General features: G+C 41.4%; 1 protein-coding gene across 1 annotated transcript in view; it reads right to left on the minus strand.

Moving 5' to 3' along the window:
* prex2 (phosphatidylinositol-3,4,5-trisphosphate-dependent Rac exchange factor 2) overlaps positions 1 to 22,391 on the minus strand; it is an 89,392-nt gene that overhangs the window by 63,207 nt on the left and 3,794 nt on the right. Inside the window, exons 2-7 of the mRNA XM_051410905.1 lie at positions 9,861 to 9,932; positions 8,672 to 8,794; positions 7,017 to 7,121; positions 4,661 to 4,762; positions 3,688 to 3,849; positions 701 to 834 (exon numbers count right to left, since the gene is read on the minus strand). Of these exons, the coding sequence (XP_051266865.1) occupies positions 701 to 834; positions 3,688 to 3,849; positions 4,661 to 4,762; positions 7,017 to 7,121; positions 8,672 to 8,794; positions 9,861 to 9,932 (698 nt within the window). The remainder of the gene's footprint in view (positions 1 to 700; positions 835 to 3,687; positions 3,850 to 4,660; positions 4,763 to 7,016; positions 7,122 to 8,671; positions 8,795 to 9,860; positions 9,933 to 22,391) is intronic.

Genomic DNA, 22,391 nt, shown 5'->3' on the forward strand with positions numbered 1-22,391 from the left:
CGTACAGTAAAAGGAAATCAAAGCAGGTGGCAGCTTGGTTGGTGGTGTGTAAACAAAAGCCCAAAACATGTACAATGGCTGTAGGAGCATTGTTAGCGGCTGCATCAGTAGCTCAGTGTGAGCAGCACAGATCTGGCGAAATCGAAGCTAGTTTATACAGAGCGAACTATTCATCAAGTGTTCTGCCTGCAGAAGCACAACAATGGTCGGCAATCAGCAAGAGTTCCCTGACTCAACGTGCACTAATCACAATAACTGTCATATTATTTGGTATATTTCCACATGAGCTACTTCAAAGATAAATCTACTAGCCATGGGTCCACAAATGGTAATAGATCCCCACATAGGCTACTCACGTCCCCATTTCCCCAAGTTAAAAAAAATCTCCCAAATCCTTTTCTCACGTGTCTCGTCTACTGCATAACTTTTCTTTCAACTCCCTCACAAAACACTAAAATGCTTCCCACAGTGCGCTGCTCCCTTTTCTTTAAAAAAAAGTGAAAGAACTGGCGCAGTGAATTATTTATAAGGTCCATGCTCTAAATGTTTTGTGGGAGTACAGACAGAGGGAAATTTTAAATTAGCATTAACAATATTTTTATTCTGTCTCCTAAAAAATATACACTGATGAGAATTTAAATGTATCTTCTGCTTTGTGGATTTTTTCTGTGTAGTAATGATAAAAGAGGGTTCAAGACACCTGTTTTTCTTCTTGCAATAGACCAGAAGTTTGTCAAACAGGAAGAAAATCCTCTCTTGTATGTTTCCAGCTGAAATCTTCAGGAGGACGCCATGCATGAGCATCTCCGTGCATGTATCAGTGATATTGGAGCCCTGCAAACAGACATGTGGACAAAAGGTCAAACAGACAGAAAAAATAGAAGAGCCAAACAGATGCTTGGACACAGATTGACACACAAGGGGAATACAGGAGTAAATTGTATTTTTTGGAAAGTTTCTACAAATGATTTTTATACCATTCAGTGTTCACACAGTGTCTGAACAGGAGTGGGCATTACAAAGCCCAGCCTTTCCTGTTCCCTCTCTCAGGGGTCTGTAAAAACACTCCCTGCTTCCTCAGACCAGATTGCTGTGGGACTTTAAAATGCATGGCCGTTAATGGCTTCTATAGAATAACATCCCGTCCAGTCAAACTATGTGTTGCATTGTCGCGCCTGGTCACCATATTGGTTGGGGTTCCTGCTGCTAGTGATAAAGTGTGCTGTCTTTTTCCTTACCTTGCCTGCTCTGGGAATTTATGTACCACGTTTGATCGGCCCTTCAGAGCTAAAAATAACTCCCTTGCGCACAGAGCCGGAAAATGTGCTAAGCATTTCCTCCTGCTGGAGACATCAACGGGCCAAAACCTATCCCACTTTTTCCTTCTTTCTCTCCTCACCCTTTTATCCTCCTTCTCCTCCCTTCCCTTCCGCCGATCATCTCTCACCCCAGTCTATTCCTCTATCTCTTTCATTCCTTTCTCCACACTTCTTTTTAGTCCCTGCTCCACTCTTTCAGGGCCTTTTAACTCCCCAGCCCATGACCAGATGTTAAACTAATTTGCAGCCAGTGAATGTGTGCACACCAGACATGGAAAGGCCAACTTGTCTTGGCCACTTGAAGGGGCCAATAGCAACATCACACTGATCCAGACTATAGAGCTGCATTTCCTCACTGGAAGAAACGACACTTCCCTTTTGTGTTTCATGCACTTTTAACAGAACCGCCAGTCCATTTACGTCTTTTGGTGTCGCCTTTTTCTTCTTCTCTGCAGCATTTTTCTATCACTCTTCACATCAATTCTGTTCCAAGCCAAAGCTCCACAGAGGGTGTATTCTTCCTAAAACCTAAACAACACTTTAAACCCTCAGTCATCTGTTTCATCTAAAATTCAACCCTCTATTTTTACAGTCAGACAACTGCCAGACATAACAACTGCAGAAAAGGATAAAAAAAAAAAAAAGAGGAATGACGAAGCAGGATATGCCATTAATTACGGAAAAAGTACGGTAGAGAAGTTTGTGTTAAACTCTGGAGTGGTATTTGTCAATTAGCTGAAGAGATGAGAGAATGTTACTGAAAGTATTTAAAGTAAAGAAGCCAAATCAAGCAAACTCCACAACTCAAATAGGTTTTAAGAACATTAATTAAACTTCCACAAGAGAACAGAATGTGAAGTGAAACACAACTGGAAACTACCCGCTGCTAAATTAAAATATTGCTAGGGTGCACAGTGACAAAACACAGACACTTGCAACACTAACCAACTGGCAATCACCGCCCTGACAAATGCTGGCAGTCGTCACCATGGTGACCACGGCGGGCCATCGCCCTGTTTCTCCCACGCGAGGTGAACCTGCCAGGATGCCCCGAGGGCAGCCAGCTGTGGAGCAGGTCAGTGCTAACAAGCAATCAGCCTGGGCGGAGGAGCAGGGACGGAAAAAACAGCAGCGCTCACAATCACTCCTCATCCCTCCATCATTCCTCAAACACCCACACAGAAAAGGCAAGATGCAACCATTGATGAGCTCTCTCTCTCTCCTCTTCTTTTTTTATTTTCTTCTTTAGTTCCATCTCATTTAGAGCTGCAGTGCTTGGCGTGCAGCAGTCAGAGGGTCCTGATCCAGAATGAGCTAATGTTTACAATTAATAAAAGTGCTGAAGGGAAACCGCAGAGTAGCTACAGCCAGGACTATGTCGAGTACAAGACATGTCACCCCACCCAGCACTAAGCCTCATTCTGATCACACTATTCTTAGACTTGAAACTTAGACAATGTGTGTTAGGTGTGTGTGTGTGGGAGTGTGTGTAAAAGTGTTACTGTGTTAGACTTAATATATTCCTTATCATTTGTCTAAATAGTTTTTTTCTACATTAATGGATTCAAGATGTTTTTTCGTGCCCATCTATTTGTGTTTCTGCAGTAAATTTTACTATAAAGTTAAACAAACTTACTAAAAGCCTTTCTAAATGCCTTGCTAGTACTATAACAACACTGACACTAAAACAACACATTCACAGGAACATCTCGGCCACATGCAAGGAAGTCCAATCATGCTCTATCGTATCTTGTCTTACTCATATCTGAGTAAGTTGTCACTGCCTACACCTTCGTCAGAAGCTGCATCAGCACTGACAATGTTTATTTGCATGGAGCCAGGCCAATTACATAAGCATCCCAGACTTTTGCCTTACAATTACCACCAGTGTTTTTTTCTTTCCAGCCACCACTGAACACATATTAAGGCATACAAGAACTCACAAAGAAAATGTACCTAAAGGCAACCCTGAAGACCAAGGAGTGTGGTCTACCTGACGATGATTGGATCCGTCACCCTAAAGCATTACGGCTTTAACAACAAGCAACAGGCTCATCCAGGCAGAAAGAATTTGGCCATTGTGAATACAAGTCATTGTTCCCAGAGAGAACAAGAAAGCTTAAAAGGCTACTAAAGTCACGCCACTTGGAATTCTTGTCGAATTGCTGGCATAGGTCTAACTGCCTTTCAATAAGTCATGACTTTGAGCTTTGGCAGGGTGAAAACTTAGCTGTGTGTTACAGGCAACAAAAAAACCTCCAAGCCAACTGTTACGACACAGCAAGAAGTCAACGCAGCCGTTTAAGTTGAACTCATTGGATTAAGTTCAATCATTCAACACTGTGTACACAGTTTAGTTGAAGCCCACCTCCCAGCCCTCGATATGGGACTGCCATTCCTCCAAAATCTCCAACTTCTCCATCTGTCTCTTGGCTTCGTTGATGCTGGAGCACACAGCCTTCATCACCTGCAGAGACTCCTGAACCAGGGCATAATCGTTGTGTTTCTTGGGGGTTCTTTTCAGTAGCTCCTGCATATGTAAAGACACACAGAAAAACTAGTTTAGAGTCACACATTCACATGAATGCACATTTCCTATCCATTCTGCATTTGCTTACCTTCCAGTGGTTTCTGAGTTTAGTGGTTAAAACCCCTGCTCCTGCATGCAACGGTCTAGCAAAAGCGATTGCAATCTCTGCGTCTATAGTCTAAACACAGTGTTTTAGCATGTCAGCTACTATAGGGCTGATTTACACTGCAGCCAGTGATGGCTATCTGTGTAATTTTAGAGAAGGAGGCCCGAGCAGCTGGAAGACTTCAAATGGCAGAGCGTCAGATTACCCCCTTATTATTATTACATCTCTGTGCCCGTGCTGGTGGCTGTTTAGAGAACGCCTGGGTGAATTAATAGATCATAACAAGATGAATGAGATGGGACAGCTCAGATCACCAACTCAAACAAGCCTTTGAACGTGTATTTCATTTCACTCACGTTTCACATTGAGAAAAGGGAAATTTCAAAACTAACAACTTGGAGAGCAGGTATGAATGAGCCCAGTCAAAGTGTCTGAATATGCAGCTGGGCAGGGGAGGTGATGATAGGCCTTTCTTGTGTTATGCTACGATGTGGTTGGGCTGGGGGAACTAAAGCAGAGACGTGTCAGAATATGAGACCAGTGTTTCATTAAGGAGGGAGAGGTTGATGTGAATAGGACGGGACAGCCCTAACTAATGACTAGGTGGTTGTGGATGAAAAGAGGTGCAGAAGGTGCCCTACAGAGGTGGCACAAGGGTGTGGTATCTCCATAATACATGGTTAGCATGCACAAGACCATACTCACTCTGAGCAGCAATGGGTACTTGCAGATCCTCTGAATAGGAGCTACCAGGTAACCCTCCAGTGGGACCTCCGTGTTTTTTCTGCCTCCCAGCAACATGCAGTTCTGGAGAAGAGGAGAGGAGGTTTAACAAGGCTAAAGTTTGTCGATTGTAATGCTCATTGTAGAAGAAACCCCCCACCCCCCAAAAAAATAATGTAATTATTATAATGTATTTGCCAGAGAGCGGTGTTAGAATAAAGGTCTTCGGCAACACCATAAGGCTTCATCAGTAGTATCAGCAGAAATATCAAAAGGTTAATTCACTTGCGAGAGTTTATGATATTAGCTACTGCTGGGTGACCAAAGAAGACCAAAGTCCTCAAATGTCTGTTTTTGTCCACAACCCAAACATATTCAGTTTACTATCACAGAGGACTAAAGAAACCAAAAAAAGATTATTTGGACATTTTGACTGATGAATTGATTGTCAAAATAGTTGGCAACTAATTGATTCATTGACTAATTGTTGCTCTAGTAGTATCTGAAATATCTCAGACTGGACCAACCACCAGACCATCTGACAGCCAAACATGGCCATTCCTAAATATTTCTTTAGATTGAGCATAATAGAGATAAACTTTTTCTTCAGGTCGATCAAAGTGACCCTTACCTACATGTGGTAGGTTAAAGGTTATGAGGTCAACTGCTAATATCCATTCTCACCTCCCTCTCACCTGAAATTTCCATGAGGTGCTGAATTACGGGGTAAACAATAAACTAGGTTTAATAGTAGCCAGTAGGCCAAAGGTTTAGTGGAGGTTAGCGGATATCCCCACCCTGGTCATTGCAGGGCCGGGGAGGTGACCTGAGGTATATTAGCCCACAGCTAAGTGTAGGTTGGAGGGTAACATGAGACCCATATAGCCCTGATGGAAGGTTAGGTCACAGAAAGGTCAAGGCTATAAAGACCCTATTAAATCAAAGTCAATTAATATCTTTGCCTCCTCCAGCTTCCCAGATTAAAGTCACATATGAACAGTAAATCAGACACAGAGCTCTTGCAGCCACTCCTCTCTGATGGAGTGTATAGTATGTGCATGTGTGTGTTTCAATTCTCACTCCATCAATTACTGTCTTAAGAAAAAAGGTCATATGCTTCACCAAAGAGCCGGCCAATCAATACAAGAAAGTCTGTGGTAGATCTCGATTTCAGAGTGCTCTGTTTTAATGGAAGTCTTAAAACGTAAGGGGTGATGGTGTGTAGGTTGACTCAAGTGTGTGCCACTCTGAGGCAAAGGGGCATGGAGCGAGAAGGACTAGCATTACCAACTGTCAGAGCGTATGAGTAAAACGTGAAAAATATCACTGCAAACACCATAAAGAGAAGAGCTGTAAGAGGCAATGGAAAAGAAAAGGGCGAACATTTTGACCCCTTAAAGTGCACACACATGCACACACAGACATATACACACACACACACACACAGTTTAGCGAGCCAGCAGTGGGGATGCAGTCATCTTTTGTTCTAGCAACATGATGCTCCCCTGTGGACGTGAACGTGTCTCAGAGTGTCGGGACAGGAAGAGGGAGTCCGCCCACACAAGGGGCAGAGTCACATCAGCTGTCAGACACACTGGAACATAAAGTACAGGGTTTTATACTGTCCAGCTGCCATGTGTGGGTGACTGTGTCTTTGTATGTCTGAGAGAGTGTGGTGGTTTGTTTCCATATCCGAGCAGTCCAGTTTTGATCACTCATGACCCCACATGACTTGAATATTTCCCCTAAAAATGTTTTCAGAAATACCCTTAATTTTTATCTCATCATATGTATGTTTAACAATAAGGCTATACAAGGGGATTATATCCTCACACAACTACTGATGATTTTGTAACCTGTTAAATTTTCAATGTATAAACAAAGACACAAACTTATTTAAGTTCACGATTTAGAGCAGTGGTTCCCAACCGTTTTCATTAAGGGACCCGTTTTTTATCATTGACTATACTGATGAGTGACATAAGTGACATATTTTATAATATAATATAATATAATATTTCATATTGTATTAAAAATTATACAATGAACCCAAACTACTAACAGCTAGTGATTTAGACTAATTTTGAGCAGATAATTTCCTGTTTGGGGAACTTTTTCTACAATTATCTGACTGTGTTACATTTTTTTTTAATCATTTTGAACAAACAGACATAGAAGAATTCTGTGTCTTCTTGTCCCTGCATTTTCTATTTACTAAGTTTTCTAGCACGCTTTATAATCAAGAAGGCCTCACGACCCCCCATGAAGCTTTGGCGAACCCTAGTGGGGGTCCTGTTACAAATTATACATTATGTGCCCATTTACAGCCATTTCTCACCAGTAAACATGTCCGGACGCTCCTGATCTTATTGAGTTCCAGCAGCAGCCTCTGAGCCTTCTCATGATTCCCGCAGTATTCATCATAAATCTGGAAACGGCTCCTCTGCAAGAGCCAGAGAAAGACAAGGTGAGAAGGAACAAGAAAGTAAGAGAAAGAGGCCAACAAAGTCAAACAGAAAAAGGGCGTTGAGAAATAAATTAAGCCATATAGGGCAAATTTGAAGAAGAACAATACAGAAATACTGACTAAAGAAGTAAGGAAAAATAAGATAAAAGATGGCAAAAATAGCCCAAAAGAGCAGACATATGAAGTATAGCATTGACGTTGGGTATGTATTCTTTTCCACACTATCTTCTCCACCATGAAATACATAATGTATATAATGTGTGTGGAGAGGGAGGGGGCTACAGTCATATCCTGTCATCTGCCTTGCAGCCATATGACCGACAGACAACGTTCCACCAAAGCAGTTCTCATGACATTCATATTCCATTGTCTGTGAGACGCAGCAGTGGGACCAGACCACACAGCTTTTAAATCTCTCACTACAAAGTCACTCCAGCAAAAATAGTACACGGTCTTCAGCCATTCTAATCTGCCTCAGAAGACAAAGCTGGTGATGTGGAGAGACATGACTGTCATAACAACAAGTGGGGGCACTTACAAAAACACAACTTTATGATTAACTGTAGAATATACCCTTCTTCTTGCATCATGTTTTCTAAGAAGTTTATGAACCCCCTCCAAAAAAGAGTATTTTTTTGGCCCTGGGGACTGACTTTACTGTATTCCAAAAGGGAGGAGTAGAGTCTTTAGTCAGCGTGAACCAATTTGCAGGCCTGAATCACAGAGGGATTTTGATTTAAGCGGCCCATTGTCCAGCTGGCTTACTTACCTATTTGTGTTTCTGTAGTAAAGTTAGATTGTGTAATTCTTTCTTGGAACTTTTAGAGCATCAACAAATCACTACAGAGTAGAAAACTTTGAAAGAAAAAAAAGGCTGCAGAATAAGGGAAAGAAAAAGGGGAAAGAAAAAGAAAATTTGTCCAAGTCTTATCTCTATAGACTCACATGGTCACTCATGACTGAATTATGGTCTTGAGTCATGGGTCATCCCCTCTTTTCAATGACGTCATTTTATCCTAAACCTAACTAACTATGCTATCTGCACTGCTAGATCATCTCTCTTGTGCCTGTACCAACAGCAGCCAAATGTTACATCAGGGCCCTACTGCCAGAGAAGGAGCAATACGTAACAGAAGGATGGTAAGATTTATTGGAAACCTATTATATGCCAGTATGCCTGCAGGCTCTGCATCAAAGAAATGTGATATATAGCAGGGGTGAGCTGTATATCAAAACCCTATCAAGCATAACGCACATGTGCGCTCCCTCATCAGAGAGATAAATTGACAACATGTGGTGTATTTTATTATTTGCAGCAGTACTCACACATAACTGCATTTGAGCTCTTATAGTTAAGTAGGAGAGAAATTCTTCTGGATCATTACGAACAGAGCCTGCATTGATGCCACTGAGCTACAAGAGCTCAGACAAGAAGGTGACATCATACTAAAAGGTGGTGAGATGACTTTTCATCTTGCAAGAGAGGAAGCATTAAGTAATGGTGGTTTTACAGAAGTGTTACTTACAAAGTGCAAGAAGCAGCGCCCGATTTCATGGTGAGCATGAGGGTCAGGCTGGAGCAGCTCTTCCACCATTGACAGGAAGTCTTTGTGAATGGCCAGAATCTCCTCAATGTTGGAGAATAAAACCTGAGAGAGCAAAAGTACATACAGACATGGGATTGTTAAATAAAACTAAGTGTGTACATTTGTTTGTGGGATATCTGCCAGCTGTTATTTCCTGCAATGGAATTTCAAAGATTGTCCAAATCAATACTTTGGCATATGCTGCTTTTTTGTGGCGAGCGGCGCTAGGCGAGGGAATTTCTGAGGTCACAGAAGAGAGAGTGAGGTTTCTTTGTAATGGGCATCTTGGCTTGAGACGTCTTTGATATTTGAATTTCAAACATTATTAGAGATATTTCATCAAAGAAGCTAAAAAAAGGAGCACATTTTTAGGATGTGTTGTATGGAAACTTTGCCTTCATGTGGTGTTTACTTCTGCCCCCTTTTATGTCATTCTTGTGGTGATATTAAAGGACAAAACAATATGCTGACTCTGGATGGAGAAAGAAGCTAGTTGAATAAAATGAAAGCACAAAAACCAGAGAAGTCTTTTATGGGCGTTGCGAGGCAAAAATAATCTTTAGTGATACTAACAACAGCCAAAAATCTGGTATAATTTGATCAATGAGTTTCTGCTCCAAACAACTGGATGTCATTCAGCTGCTTGGTGACATCACAGCCTGCTGCTGCCCAACCCAATAATCCCCCCTACGTTATCCAAACCCCTCTCTGTCTGTACAGCGTGTTCCCAAACAAAACATAACATGGATAGACATATTCCAAAACACGGGACATGCAGTAAATATCCACTGAATGTGTATTTACCTTCAAGAGTAAGCAAGCTCACTGTGAGAGAGCATCCTTTATTATCCTCCAGCCGGAATCATTTATAAATAGATTATATTTACGGCTACTTCCTGGATCGCCCACTACTTCTTTCTCCATTCAGAACTTGGCTATTTTAGGTTGAAAGAGCACCCCAAACAACAGACCCACTTCATTTAGTTTCCAATGTAATGTCCAGTCATTTCATGGATCAGGTTACTGTATGAGAGTTCCGTGTGCAGACCGAGTAAAAAGCCAATTGCCCTGATTTTTTTTTTTTCAAATCTTAATTAGGCCGTCTCATACCTCACAGATTGACCCTCACCTTAACAGTCTCCTCTGTGATGTTCTTGTCGATTTTGGTGGCTGCATACTGGTTGAGACGATGTAGAAACACCTAAAGCAGAGCAGGAAAAAAAGAAGCAACAGTTAACTTCTGAACTGGTCCCAGGATTAAATTACATTTTGGCGCCTGATCGCCTGTACCTTTAACAGGACAATTAGAAGACTACATTTGAAGCCTTGTGTGCAGCTGCAACACTTGGCTGCCAGATCAAATTGGTAACCATCACAATGGACACCTGATACATACGAAACTCGATCTTTGCACTTGGTGAAAAAAAAAAAACATAATAATTGCAGCGCATGGTATTTCAAAGGCGATGTTAAGTGGCTGGGAGTTGGAGAGGCCAACAGTGTGTGAATTGAGATGGATGGGAAGTGCTCTTACTTTCTTAGGTCCCTAAGGATGACGGTTCCCAGGCTGCTTCACTGCACAAGCCCTCGACAACCCATTTAATGCTTCAGGGCACTTTGTGAGAATGGCAAATTAAGAAGGTGTGCTTTGAATGTATTCTTAAAATGTGACTAAGGAAGAATTAGTCATTTTCTGAACTCCGCCTGAGGGAGAGCTTTTAAAGAAGAAGACATCCATCAACAAGTACCAGACAAGAATCTTTATATTCATGTGTGCAATGCTTGGATTACGGTTTGGGCAGACAGGAATCTATCTTCTGTAAAAAGCTCTGCGGAAAACAAATTGACGGCATTACACTTTGATTTTGATTGATGTCTGTAATGCACTTCGTTTCAGGGAAGCTATGATGAAATCCAAAGCAAGCCTTAAAAATCAAAACTCTCATCAAATATAAAGTACATGAGAAATTGCATTCAATAGCTCTGACAACAACAACGTCCCTGATGTTCATATTGTTGTCAAATTTGAATGAGAGCAAGTTAAGCAGCAGTAAAACAATGTCCTTGGCATAACATCACAAAAGCGCACTTGTGTGATGTGGGTTTTGTCTTGCCGACATTTGTTTTAATTTCCCACGTCACACAACAACTAACTTTATTTATTCCCCAAATGGCATAAAAGGCAGTAATTCAAACAAGATAAAAGCAGAAATGAAATCTCTAAGTGTAATAAAGCATGTACTAGGATTGTAAAAACATGTCCGCACACACAATGGTAATGTTCATGACACTGAAGATAAATGAATGAAAAAGAAAAGTGAGGTAAAAAAACATTACTTTAACCAACTGTGTTTATCAACCTGTCAACCACGTACAAAACAGAACTCCCAGAATGCAGCAGGGCTGTCAAAACTACAGATTCTGACCTAATCAGTGGCCTGTCACTGATCACACCAATCCTCCTCACACCAACATCCCAACATGACAGACAACATAATAGGCACAGAGACAGTGCTACAGCACAACACATTCTGACACAAGCTTAATTTCATGGGACACCATGACACAAACCAACAGCAGCACCTCCATAAACCCATAACCGACATGATCATGCTCCGCATTGAAAGGCAGTGTGATGCATACAGTGACTGTGAGTGCAGGAAGGTTACATCTGTCTTTGCAGTTGACCCTAACCATGGGCATCCCTTTACCGCCCCACTGAGGGCCATAATGCCATCTGTCGCCCGGTGCAGCCACACAGCAGGCAGCCTGACCTGAGCAAGCTCACATAATACAACCACAAAGCATGTAAACAGTTTCTTTTAATGAGCGGACAAGCCAAGAATTATTCCTTGACACCAAGATCTAAGTGAGTGGTTGTGACTAGAGTAAACTTATCGAAAAGTTACACCTGATTAATTGCAAACAGATGGCAAGGCGGTTTGGCTAACTCAGTTGTAATATCTCCATTTCCAGCAAATTAGAAAGCCAATGCTGTCTTTAAAAAACACAATGACATAAAAAAAATAACTGAAATCATCTTAATCACATTGGATTGACGTCAAGCAACACTTCAAAGGGAACTATATAAGTGAATGCTTGAATCCGGGCTCGTGGTACAAAAAAAAGGGGGAGGCTTAAATAATCAGCCTCTTTGTTGTAGGCCAACTCCACGCTGATTACCATTCTGTAGCTGCCTTGCCTTGCAACTCTGCCACTCACAAGCATTAGCATCTGATTAGCAAGTCTAATATGTACAAACACGGAGCAGACTTCGACAGGCCCCCGGAAAGGCCTGACAGGGCTTACAGTACAGGACCTTAGCAGAGCAAAAGTAGTGCTAATTTGCATCAAAAACCCTGCTTCCTGTCACGGATGTGTGACATCAAACATGGGCTCATTAGGGAGTCTATCACCACAATTTTAATACTGAAGAGTCTACTCAACAGGAAATAATCAGTATATCAGAAAAACTGTAATTATACTGTTTATAAACAGATATGGGGGACACTGCTTCAAAATATAACACAGCAGATACTTATCAGAAGGAAACAACGTAGCATAATGGAGTGCAGGGACTCTAAATCTGATTGGATAGATGGAGATAATAAATTGTGTTATCACCCAAAAGATAAGAGAGTTGTTTTTGTTGCACAGAAGTGATGGTGTAAAATTGAAATCATCTTTCATGCAGTTTTCAAGATAAGCATACAACACAGAAAACAGATTTGGCCACACTAAAGTCTGAACAATTCATCCGAGACACTGTTCATGTTATTCCTAGAATCGTGGACAGTTCAGACTTGATTTGTGGAAACGAACATGTCTCTTCCGAAGAGACCGCCAAGACTGCCTTGTTGATGTCGTTAAGAGACTAATCCTGGAACGGCTCCATGGACAGTGAATGGAAAGCTGACTGACGGACTGGATTTATGGACACAATAACAGCACCCAGGGTGACTGTGAATATAAGCCCATTTCCAGGTTTGTACAGCACCTGACAGCGCTGCAGTACATAAATGCACAGCTCATTTGTAAAAGCCTGAATGTATTGTATTTAAATTTTTCATTGCATGAGTCATCCAAATCCAATATTGTAATTCAGTGTCAGTGGAGCACATCAAGATTTGTCTTTTGATTGCATCACAGAGTGGAGCATCTGTTCTCCGGTTTAAAGCTTTGGGTGCAGGACAGAATTGACAGTTCTGTCTATGATGATAATAATTACTTACTAGAAACTAATTAAATTTAATGCAGTTTCAAAGGAAAAAATAACTTAGTTGAAGAACTGTTGAAGACTCAACCATGACTCTTTCTCAGACTTCAGTCCATTTTTTAAGAAACACATTTCCGCCATCATCCACCATGGTTGCTGTCTTTGTCCTCATACTCAGTAATAACCAATTGAATTCCAGAGGGACACATTTTGTTCCCTAGGACTGGATGTACTTTTTAGCAGGAATCCAACATGCCTGGGCACCGGACTCTACAGAATCACAAGCCGACTTTGCAATTGCATTGGAAAGCTCAAAAGGAGCTGTTGGTGATCCATGTCACGCTTTCTTTGACCAAAAATGTACAGACATTTTGAACTGAGCAGAAAATATTCACAAGAATGTGAGTTTTTAAGTTTTAAATTGTGTTTTTTATTTATTATTGGCATATTTTTTAGATACCCGGGAAAAGGATGAGGTAAAGTGATGAGCTCAGAAGACAAAGAGGATAAAAGAGTTGGACAACAGCAGTGATTTTCTTACAGTGTTCTTTCCATTGGCCATTCAGGGAAAGTTAGACTCATCTCCAAAATGGCATCTCCTCAACCCCCACAAACACACCAAGAAGCACACACACACACACACACGCACACACACACACACACGCACACACACACACACACACACACACACACACACACACATTTGATGCGTTTGTGTAACCTCACATTTATTTTGGCATAGGAATTCAGCAGCAGCAGCAGCAGCTCTTTTCTGCATCAGATACACACATTTTTTATCCTTAATCATGCATCCACTAGGGGAAAAAAACTCTTAGAAAGTCATTTTGATCCCAGAGGCCCAGGTATAATCACCTGGATTGCCACTCTGATGGCTGAGGGAGGACTACACATTAAAACCCCATTAAAGTTTTCATAATTCCACAGAGCAGATGGGTGTGATAAATAGACCGGTCCAATCACTGCATGTGGCCTTACCTACCATTAATCAACACAGGCTCACATGCTGTAGGCAACAAAGTCGTGGTGGTGGAAATCATGGCTACACAGTAATGTTCAAGTTCAGGGGGGAAAGAAAAGTGATACCAATCTGACCTTTACTGTCAGACTAGAAATTTAAATCAGAAGACTGAAATCAGGTTCAGTTAGCAGACCTGCAGGCCATGATAGAATTACTCATCTGACTTAGTATGACTGAGCATTTGCTTGGACAGAGCGGAAAACTGCCTCAATCTAATGTGAGTGACAGTTCGCACGATAACTGCAGTTTGCTGAAATACGCTTTTTGCTGAGAAGCAGGGTAGTTTAAATTAAACCCAGCATCCTCTGGACTTTGGTGGGAAAAGAAAGGTAGAGGGGTAAGAGACTGGCTGGAGGGTTGTTTCCATGCCGACCGAGTGTGTGCTGAGCCAATCTAGTCCAGGACACTTTGTGAATGGGCATTATGCAACGTCGCTCCCCCCCGGCATCTCTCCACAAGATTGGAAAGATACAATCAGCGGAAGGCTAGCCACTCCCCTTGTATATGTTTATATGTTGATCTCTGTGTCAATGAAACAGATGAATCACACCAGAGGAGTTTGGCAAAAACAGAGGCCACTTGCTTCCTCAAACATGTAACAATGATATAACAAGAGGACAATGATGGACATTCTTGCACTTTGAAATAAAGTATGTGTACAGTACATCTGCCAAGCCAGAGCTTGTGCTTGTGTCAAAAAAAATGCTAGAGTGAATGTCAAGTGAGTGGACAAGAAAGTGCAAGAGAAGAATAAACATGTTGTTCTTCACGTTATACAGCCACATACCCAGCAGAATGAGGTGTGATGGGAATTTAAATCCCACCCGGAGAGGAAAACTAAACAGACCCAAAAGAGCAAAATGATGCAGCAAATTGCTTTGATAAAAAAAAAGAAAGAAAGAAAGCTTTCTAGCTAGTCCGGTGCTACAGAAATTAGTTTGAATCAAGTACAAAGCTTGCCTCAAACATCTGCTAATGCATTCTAGTTAGAGTGGAGAGGAGTGGGCAGGAACACGTGGCCCATTTGATGTATTACACGCAAAACAACCATTTTAGCTCCCTGTGGATCGATTGGTTGGACTGTAGAACACCATGCTCTCCCTAAAATTAAAAGTACTGAAGCAGTTATATTAAAATGAATAAAAAAAAAAAATTCAATAGCACATCTGTCAGGACAATTTTAAAACTTCTTCTGCCACCAAAGTTCAATTGCTTTTGCTCTGATGTGGGATCTATTGCTTACAATGGAGGTCCAATTTCAGTTTATTGGCACTGGTCACCAGTATAAACTCTGGCAGAATGAATAGGCCTTTCTCAGAGTCTATTGGACATACTACCTCTTTTGTCCACTGATGATTCACTGATTTCCTTTGTTGTCATGATTGGAGAGCTGGCAAACAAACATACACATAACCACCCAGTGTATACAAAAATTGGTCCACATTGTATTACATTTAAAAGTGTAAAAAGATTGCAATCTATAGGGATATTACTAAACACATGTACAGGTATTTCAATGTGTTGTAATCTACCATCTGTGACAGAATCCTCTCTTGTTAACAAATAAGAAAGGATGAGACAAAGACTATTCAAAGCCAGAGATGGAGACACAAACAACAGCTTCCACACGAAAAACCCCACTGTAGTGAATCACTAGACTGTGAAGGTATGCTCATTAACGTAACAGTCTTTTTGAGCATGTGTGTGTGTGTGTGTGTGTGTGTGTGTGTGTGTGTGTGTGTGTGTGTCTCTGTCATACAGCTGTCCCCCAGGATGGCAGACTAAAAAGTAAAGCACTGTGATAACAGTTAAAGGACAGCAGGTAACAGGTGCGCTAGCAGCTTAGCACCCTCAGGCAGGCTCTTGAAAAACACCTGAGTCTCTGGATTTACTGTGTGTGTGTGTGTGTGTGTGTGTGTGTGTGTGTGTGTGTGTGTGTGTGTGTGTGTGTGTGTGTGTGTGTGTGTGTGTGTGTGTGTGTGTGTGTGTGTGTGCGCACTGGTGAGAAAATGAGAGAGCAGCAGAGATAGACACAGACAGGCAGGCAGAATAAACAGATAGAGAGGAAGTAGAGAGGGCAAGGAAGAGAGCGGAAAAAAGAGAGCCTTGTTTGGCCTTCTTAACACGACAACCCTTTAGGGAGGATATGGTGCATTTACCATACTTCCTTCACAGAGGAACTGCTTTTAAGCCGGAATTCAACGTTACAGGGTTAAATCTCCAGCACAGAGGCTTCCAGTACAAACACCTATACACACACACACACACACACACACACACACACACACACACACACACACACACACACACACACACACACACACACACACACACACACACACACACACACACCAAATTCCTGGCAAGCAAAAAAACTTCCTCCAAAAAGGCTTGACCAGAGACAGAGTCAGTCTCTGATGCTGTGAGCACACAGGGGAACATCCGAAAGAGAGAGAAAAGGCTCTTTGTAGTGATTCTCTCTCATAAGCCTCCTGTCTTCAACAGGTCCCGATGACACCTCCAGGAGCCATCCCAAGCTTCCCATCTCATTAGGCCTCCGGCTACTTTTCCAAAAACTGTCCTGTTTCTTTCCACCGGGAATGTATACAGGAAACAGACACTATAAATACAGCAGCGAATGTTAATATGTCTATCTTGGGAGATGGCTATTAAGGCTCATCTGCACATCTCAATGCAAGGCTCTGGTTTTAATTAACAACAGTGAACATAGTGTGTATTCATTTTACAGGTTTTTCTAGTGAACAAAAGTTCATTTGTATTTTGAGGACATGCTCAGGCAGTCTGTATGTGAGCACCAGATGACTCCAACAAATTAATAAAATACTGTAGAAGTAGAGCTAGAATATTCTCTCAAGACAATTAGAGAGCAATTGGAATATCATTTGAAAGTTTGTTTATTTTAGGGAATGCCTGTTTTCTGAAAAAAACAATCTGGCTTGTTAAAGTAAAAATTAGACCAACTCAACAATGTGCTTTGAGGCATCTCCAGAAGGCCCACGAGTGCTTGTGAGGGGTAAAGAAAAATTCTTCTCTTTGATGTTATTCTTGTCATTCCAGTGACCCTGGCACCCAAGGCATCACATAAACAGCTAGAATGAAGCAATTTATCTAATGAATATGTCTGTGTCCAATGTCTGCTTCTCACTCCCAGTGAGCTACTTGCACAGCTGACACTGGAGGGAAATGAGCACATAAGCATAAAATGACGCTTGTGGTCATGTCTGTTAAACTCAATGCCTGACCAGTTGTGGGTCCATTCAATTTCACCCATCACAGCACTATAAACGGTAGATATCTTCAGTATATTAGGAAGATCTTTTGACTTGTGAAATTGGATATTAAGCGAGGAGATCAGCCTCCAGTCGATGAGAGTTAGAGAGTTAGTCTTTAGAGAGCAAACCTGCCATGTTTCCCCAATCTCCATGTGCAGCCAAGCAAACCATTACCCACTGATAGCTGGCAATTCCCATCAGAGCCACACAGCAGCACCCTGTATTGATCTACAACATGACTAAGCAGAATCATCAGTCTCCCAATCTGTGGCCCACTCCCAAGCATGACTGTCACACACCCAGATTGTTCATTTGATTACCGCTTCAGGCTTCCAAATCGTCCCCTGGAAGCCCCCCCTGCCATCAATCTCAGCAGGACTGGCAAGAAAAAAGGAAACCTGCAGAGTCAGCCTCTCTCACATATAAAACCGAACACTGTCAATTGAGAATTGAACAACCTTGCCAGTTTCTTCCTGACTGTCACCCTCCCCAAGCACAACTGTTGAGAGCATTTCCACCAGTACAAATACCCCCCCCCTCAGGGTTCTGCTCATCATGCCTTTCTTTTTGTTTGTGAATGAACAGAGCAGGAGGCACCGCGCCAACACGGCTGCAACAGAGCACTACAGACCTCAGTCTTTCAAATAAGCAAGAATGGAAACCACTAATTACTATATATTAACTCCTTATTGTAATTTAGTAGCTTTTTAAGTGTAGTACTATTAGCAATTTCCTGTTTGCTTATAAGTATTATCAGTAACAACATGGCAGCGCAGCCACTAACAGAGGCAGCAAATGTTTGTGAAGAAGAGTAATAAGGATTAATATTGTTTCACACATTTTATTTGGTAATTCTATTTTAATCAAATGTTATAATTAAAGAAAATAACATTTCACCTCTTCCGAAGTTTCAATGACATGTTTTTAGCTATTTAAAATATAAAAAAAGTGGAAAGTTGAGCCATTGCCTATCCCTCAAACAAGGTCCAGTCGTTTCAAAATAAAACTGAAAGAGAAAGAAAAAAAGAAAGACAGACAGACTGACATGAAAAGGATGCCTGTGGACAAGGCATGCTTAGAGACAGAGAGACACTTGTCTAACTCTCAGAGCTTCTATAGCAAATCCCATTCAAGTGCTTAATTAAATAATTTGGAGTGAAGTGGAATTTCCTATCATGTCTGGCTGGGCAGACATGGATGTTTATGGATTCTGAGCCCAGAAATGCAGGATGGACAGAGACATGAATACCTCGAAAAGTGTGAGTTTATACCACAGCGAGACAGAGCATGCAAACTTGTCTAAACATATTTGGAGGACACTTCATCAAAAATGGTAAAGTCAGAATAGAAAATGAAGAGAGTGCTGCACAACAGAGTTTATGACACCAAACAACACGGCTTGTGATCAAACAATAACGTTGATTTGGCAAATGAACAACTTGAATTTGACATTTTTCCTCTCTCAAGCAGACTTATGCCAATGCTGAAGCAGGTTTGAGAGTGCTAAAGCGACAATGCAGACTTGCTGATCTGAGCAAGAATGTGTGTGTGTGTGTGTGTGTGTGTGTCTGTGTGTGTGTATGTGTGTGTGTATGTGTGTGTGTGTTCCCTGCATCAGAGCATGCCAGCTAAAACACAGGACTCCTTGTGATGATGACCCCTTCACACTCCATAACCGCCCTGACAAGTGTCTACCGTAGTCCCGCCACTCTTCTACTTGTCGCACGTAAGCACCATGTGACCAGGCAGCTGGCATTGGCCAAATCAAAGGCCGCCTTCTCCTCTGGGCAGCAGGACAGCACCGCCTCTGCCTCCCCAAGCTCAATCCACTCTATGGATTCAATGCAGGGGTCCTTGCAGCCCTATCCCCTATGCAATGCAGCTCCATGTTGCCAAGTGGGCAACTCTCCTTTTCTCTGGCGGAGACAGTGGGGGAAGTGTGTGAGTGTGTGTGAGTGAGTGAGTGAGTGAGTTAGTGAGTGTGTGTGTGTTAAAGCAGGAAACATGCAGCACAATGTAAAGACGGGGAGGGCCAGGAAGGACGGAAATCCTGCTTGAAAAATGGCCTCTGAGACAAAAGCAAAAGAACTCTCTACAGTACAAGAACCTGCTTCAGGGACTTTTTTTTACACTAACAGAATGAAGGTGTAAAAGCCTGTAACCAAACAGTAGACTACACGAGACTATACAATAGAAGTTTGTTTTTCTCTAACTAATACAAACCCTTCTTCACAGCAGTCTGGAGGAAAAGAACAGACACAGGTAGAGGCGGGCATCTGAGAGATTTTCTACACTAGTGCTGCCACCCAGCAGTTTTTTATATATATATATATATATATATATATATATATATATATATATACACACCTTACTTTAATTAGTTATTTTTTTTACAAAGCTGTTTTTTTTATTATTACTATTATTAAAAGGAATAGTTTAACATTTGGTAAAATTGTTTTTGTCATTTGCTTTCTTGCCAAGAGTTAAACAAGAAGATCAATACCACTCTCATATCTGAACAGTAAATATGTAGCTACAGCCGGCAGCTGGTTAGCTTAGCTTAGCATAAACATGAAATGCAATGTAAAAACGACAAGTTACAGTGACAACACTCGAGGATGTCACTGCTCCTTGCTAACATAACCTAGCTGCTGATTGTGGTATCATATTTATCATACAGACAGGTGCATGGTATCTTCCCTGTGAGACAGTGAACGTATGTCTCCCAAAATGTTGATTCCTTTAACAAGAGAAGCCACATTTATTAAGGTGAAATGTTTGTCTAAAGAAAAGCAAGAACTTAAAATAGTTTTAACACCAAGTTCTACACACAGGTCAACAACCTCAGAAACAATATTTGAATTGAATTACATTAACTTCCACTACCCCGCCTCTCACTGAACATTACAACATTAAATATTGATAGCTAGGCATGCATGTTACTGAATATTTTCCAATGGTAATCACATTTGCTCCATCTAGGAAATTGCTACATCTTTTTGTTTTTTGTAAAGATGATAAAATATTGAAAGGCATGCAAAACACAGCGGCCCCCATAGCAGAACTGCTCAATGGGAAGGATTATCCCACTCAGTGTTTTTATTGATATGGAACTGAAGGTTGATGCTAAAATGCTATGCAGGAGAAGGCTCTGTTGTCGTCGAACTAATCCTCTCGATCATTCATCTTCAGGCTGACTAAAAGACGGATTTATCTTTAAGATTGGGTGCTAAGCAGGTTAACACACACATATATATCACACAATGCATCGACTGATAATGCAAAAACAAAATAAATATACAGTGTGACCAAACGGAGATAGAATGCATTTACACTTGTAATCAGGCTGGCCTCTTGTGTGGTGGCTGTGGTGTGAAATTGAAATGCATGTGAGCCACATCATCACTTCAGGGGCCTCACACTGGGTACAGACACAAGAGAGAATCTGTCTGTATTCTCAGACAGGAAAGACTGACCTAATCCAATTAAAAAGAGACAAGGAGAAAAACGTATCACCTCTTTTAGAAACACACACAAAGAACAGACAGACTTGTGTCTATGTACATGGAATAAAGCTAAATTAAAGTTCAAGGTTCTGGTCCGTGATGGGGAAGATTCAGATCTAGCCTAGTAGGTATTATAATAAAGGGTACAGCGCATAAGAGGCAGGAATGGAGCAAGCGACAGTATGATGCAGCAATCATCAGCTCTGAATAAAGTAAGTAATTAAGGAATAAAGAAGAGGGCAATCAGGGCGGAATCAGCAGCCTGTGCGAATACACTGCTCTCCGTGGAATCTCTTATCACCAAATGCAGCCCATTGTGCAGACAAGCTAATGTAAGCAAAAGTAAATGGCCACTGGCGGGCTCTAATCTCTCTCAGCCTCAGAACCATACAAACCAAACTCACCAGCATCATGTGAGCGCACATGCTGAATATGAATTGTCTGATCTGTCTTTTTTTATAAAACTATTTAAATAGCTTAGTACAATCTGTACTAGGGGCTATATCACATGGTGTCTAATTACACTAACATAAAAAGCTTTTGCCCTCTTTAACTCAGCATCTCCTCAAACAGATCTAGGCAGTAGCTCTTAAAGGACTAGTCTGTAGAATTCAGAGGCATTTGGCAGTGAAGTTGCAGATTGCAATCAACTGAATACAGCTCAGCCTTCCATGCGTGTAGGAAACTACAGTGGCTGCAAAACTAGCGTTCTGAGCTACTGTAGAAACACAGCAATTCAACATGGCGGCCTCTGTAGAAGACGAGATAAAAACGGCTCATTCTAAAGTAACAAAAACCCAATGATTCTTATTTTCAGGTGATTATACATAAATGAAAACATACCTATGAATAATAAATTCCACTTCTGCCAATAGATCCTCCTAAAATGACAATTTAAGCTTTTTAATGTTAGTAGAACACCATATTGTAAATATTTATAGATTAATTAATCTCAATTAATGTAGTATTTATTAAAAAGAAAAGTGCAATAGCTTATTTGCGCTTTGTTTTCCAACATAAATACAACATGCCTCTATGTATAGCCTGATACCGGACAAACACACGCACTGAAAGCTTGTGTTGTCTCTGTTTACACAGTTTTGTTTGTGTGTTTTCATCAAATCAGGACGCACTGACCATCAGCATCTTCTGTTCCTGTTTCCATTACAACACAGAAGGGAGCTGGAAGTTGGCATGAAGTCAACAGATTAACAGGCAGGAAAGGGATAGGAACAAGAGGTCATGACCTATGGGGGTCATCAGCTGTCTGTCCAGAGCATTTGAACCCTCTTGTTGTGCTCCCCCTGACCTGACCTCCATCAGGACTGCCCACTGGTCATACGTTATGAGCAAAAAAGAAAACTTTTTGGGTCCAGCCCAACCTGACCGTTCAAGCCAAGTTGTAAACAAATCCAAACCCTGCGAGAGAGAGATGTGGAACCTCTATATACAAACACACACACACACACACACACACACACACACACACACAGGACACCTGGGTTTTTAAGAGCCGGCAAATGATCCTTCTTAGCGGCTGTTTTCTCCATTAGGCTTGATTCCCCAACTTCCTGCAGCCATTTTCACTGGAAATTTACGACTTAAA

This window comes from Dicentrarchus labrax, unplaced genomic scaffold (genome assembly GCF_905237075.1).
Source record: "Dicentrarchus labrax unplaced genomic scaffold, dlabrax2021, whole genome shotgun sequence".
Classification (NCBI taxonomy): domain Eukaryota; kingdom Metazoa; phylum Chordata; class Actinopteri; family Moronidae; genus Dicentrarchus; species Dicentrarchus labrax.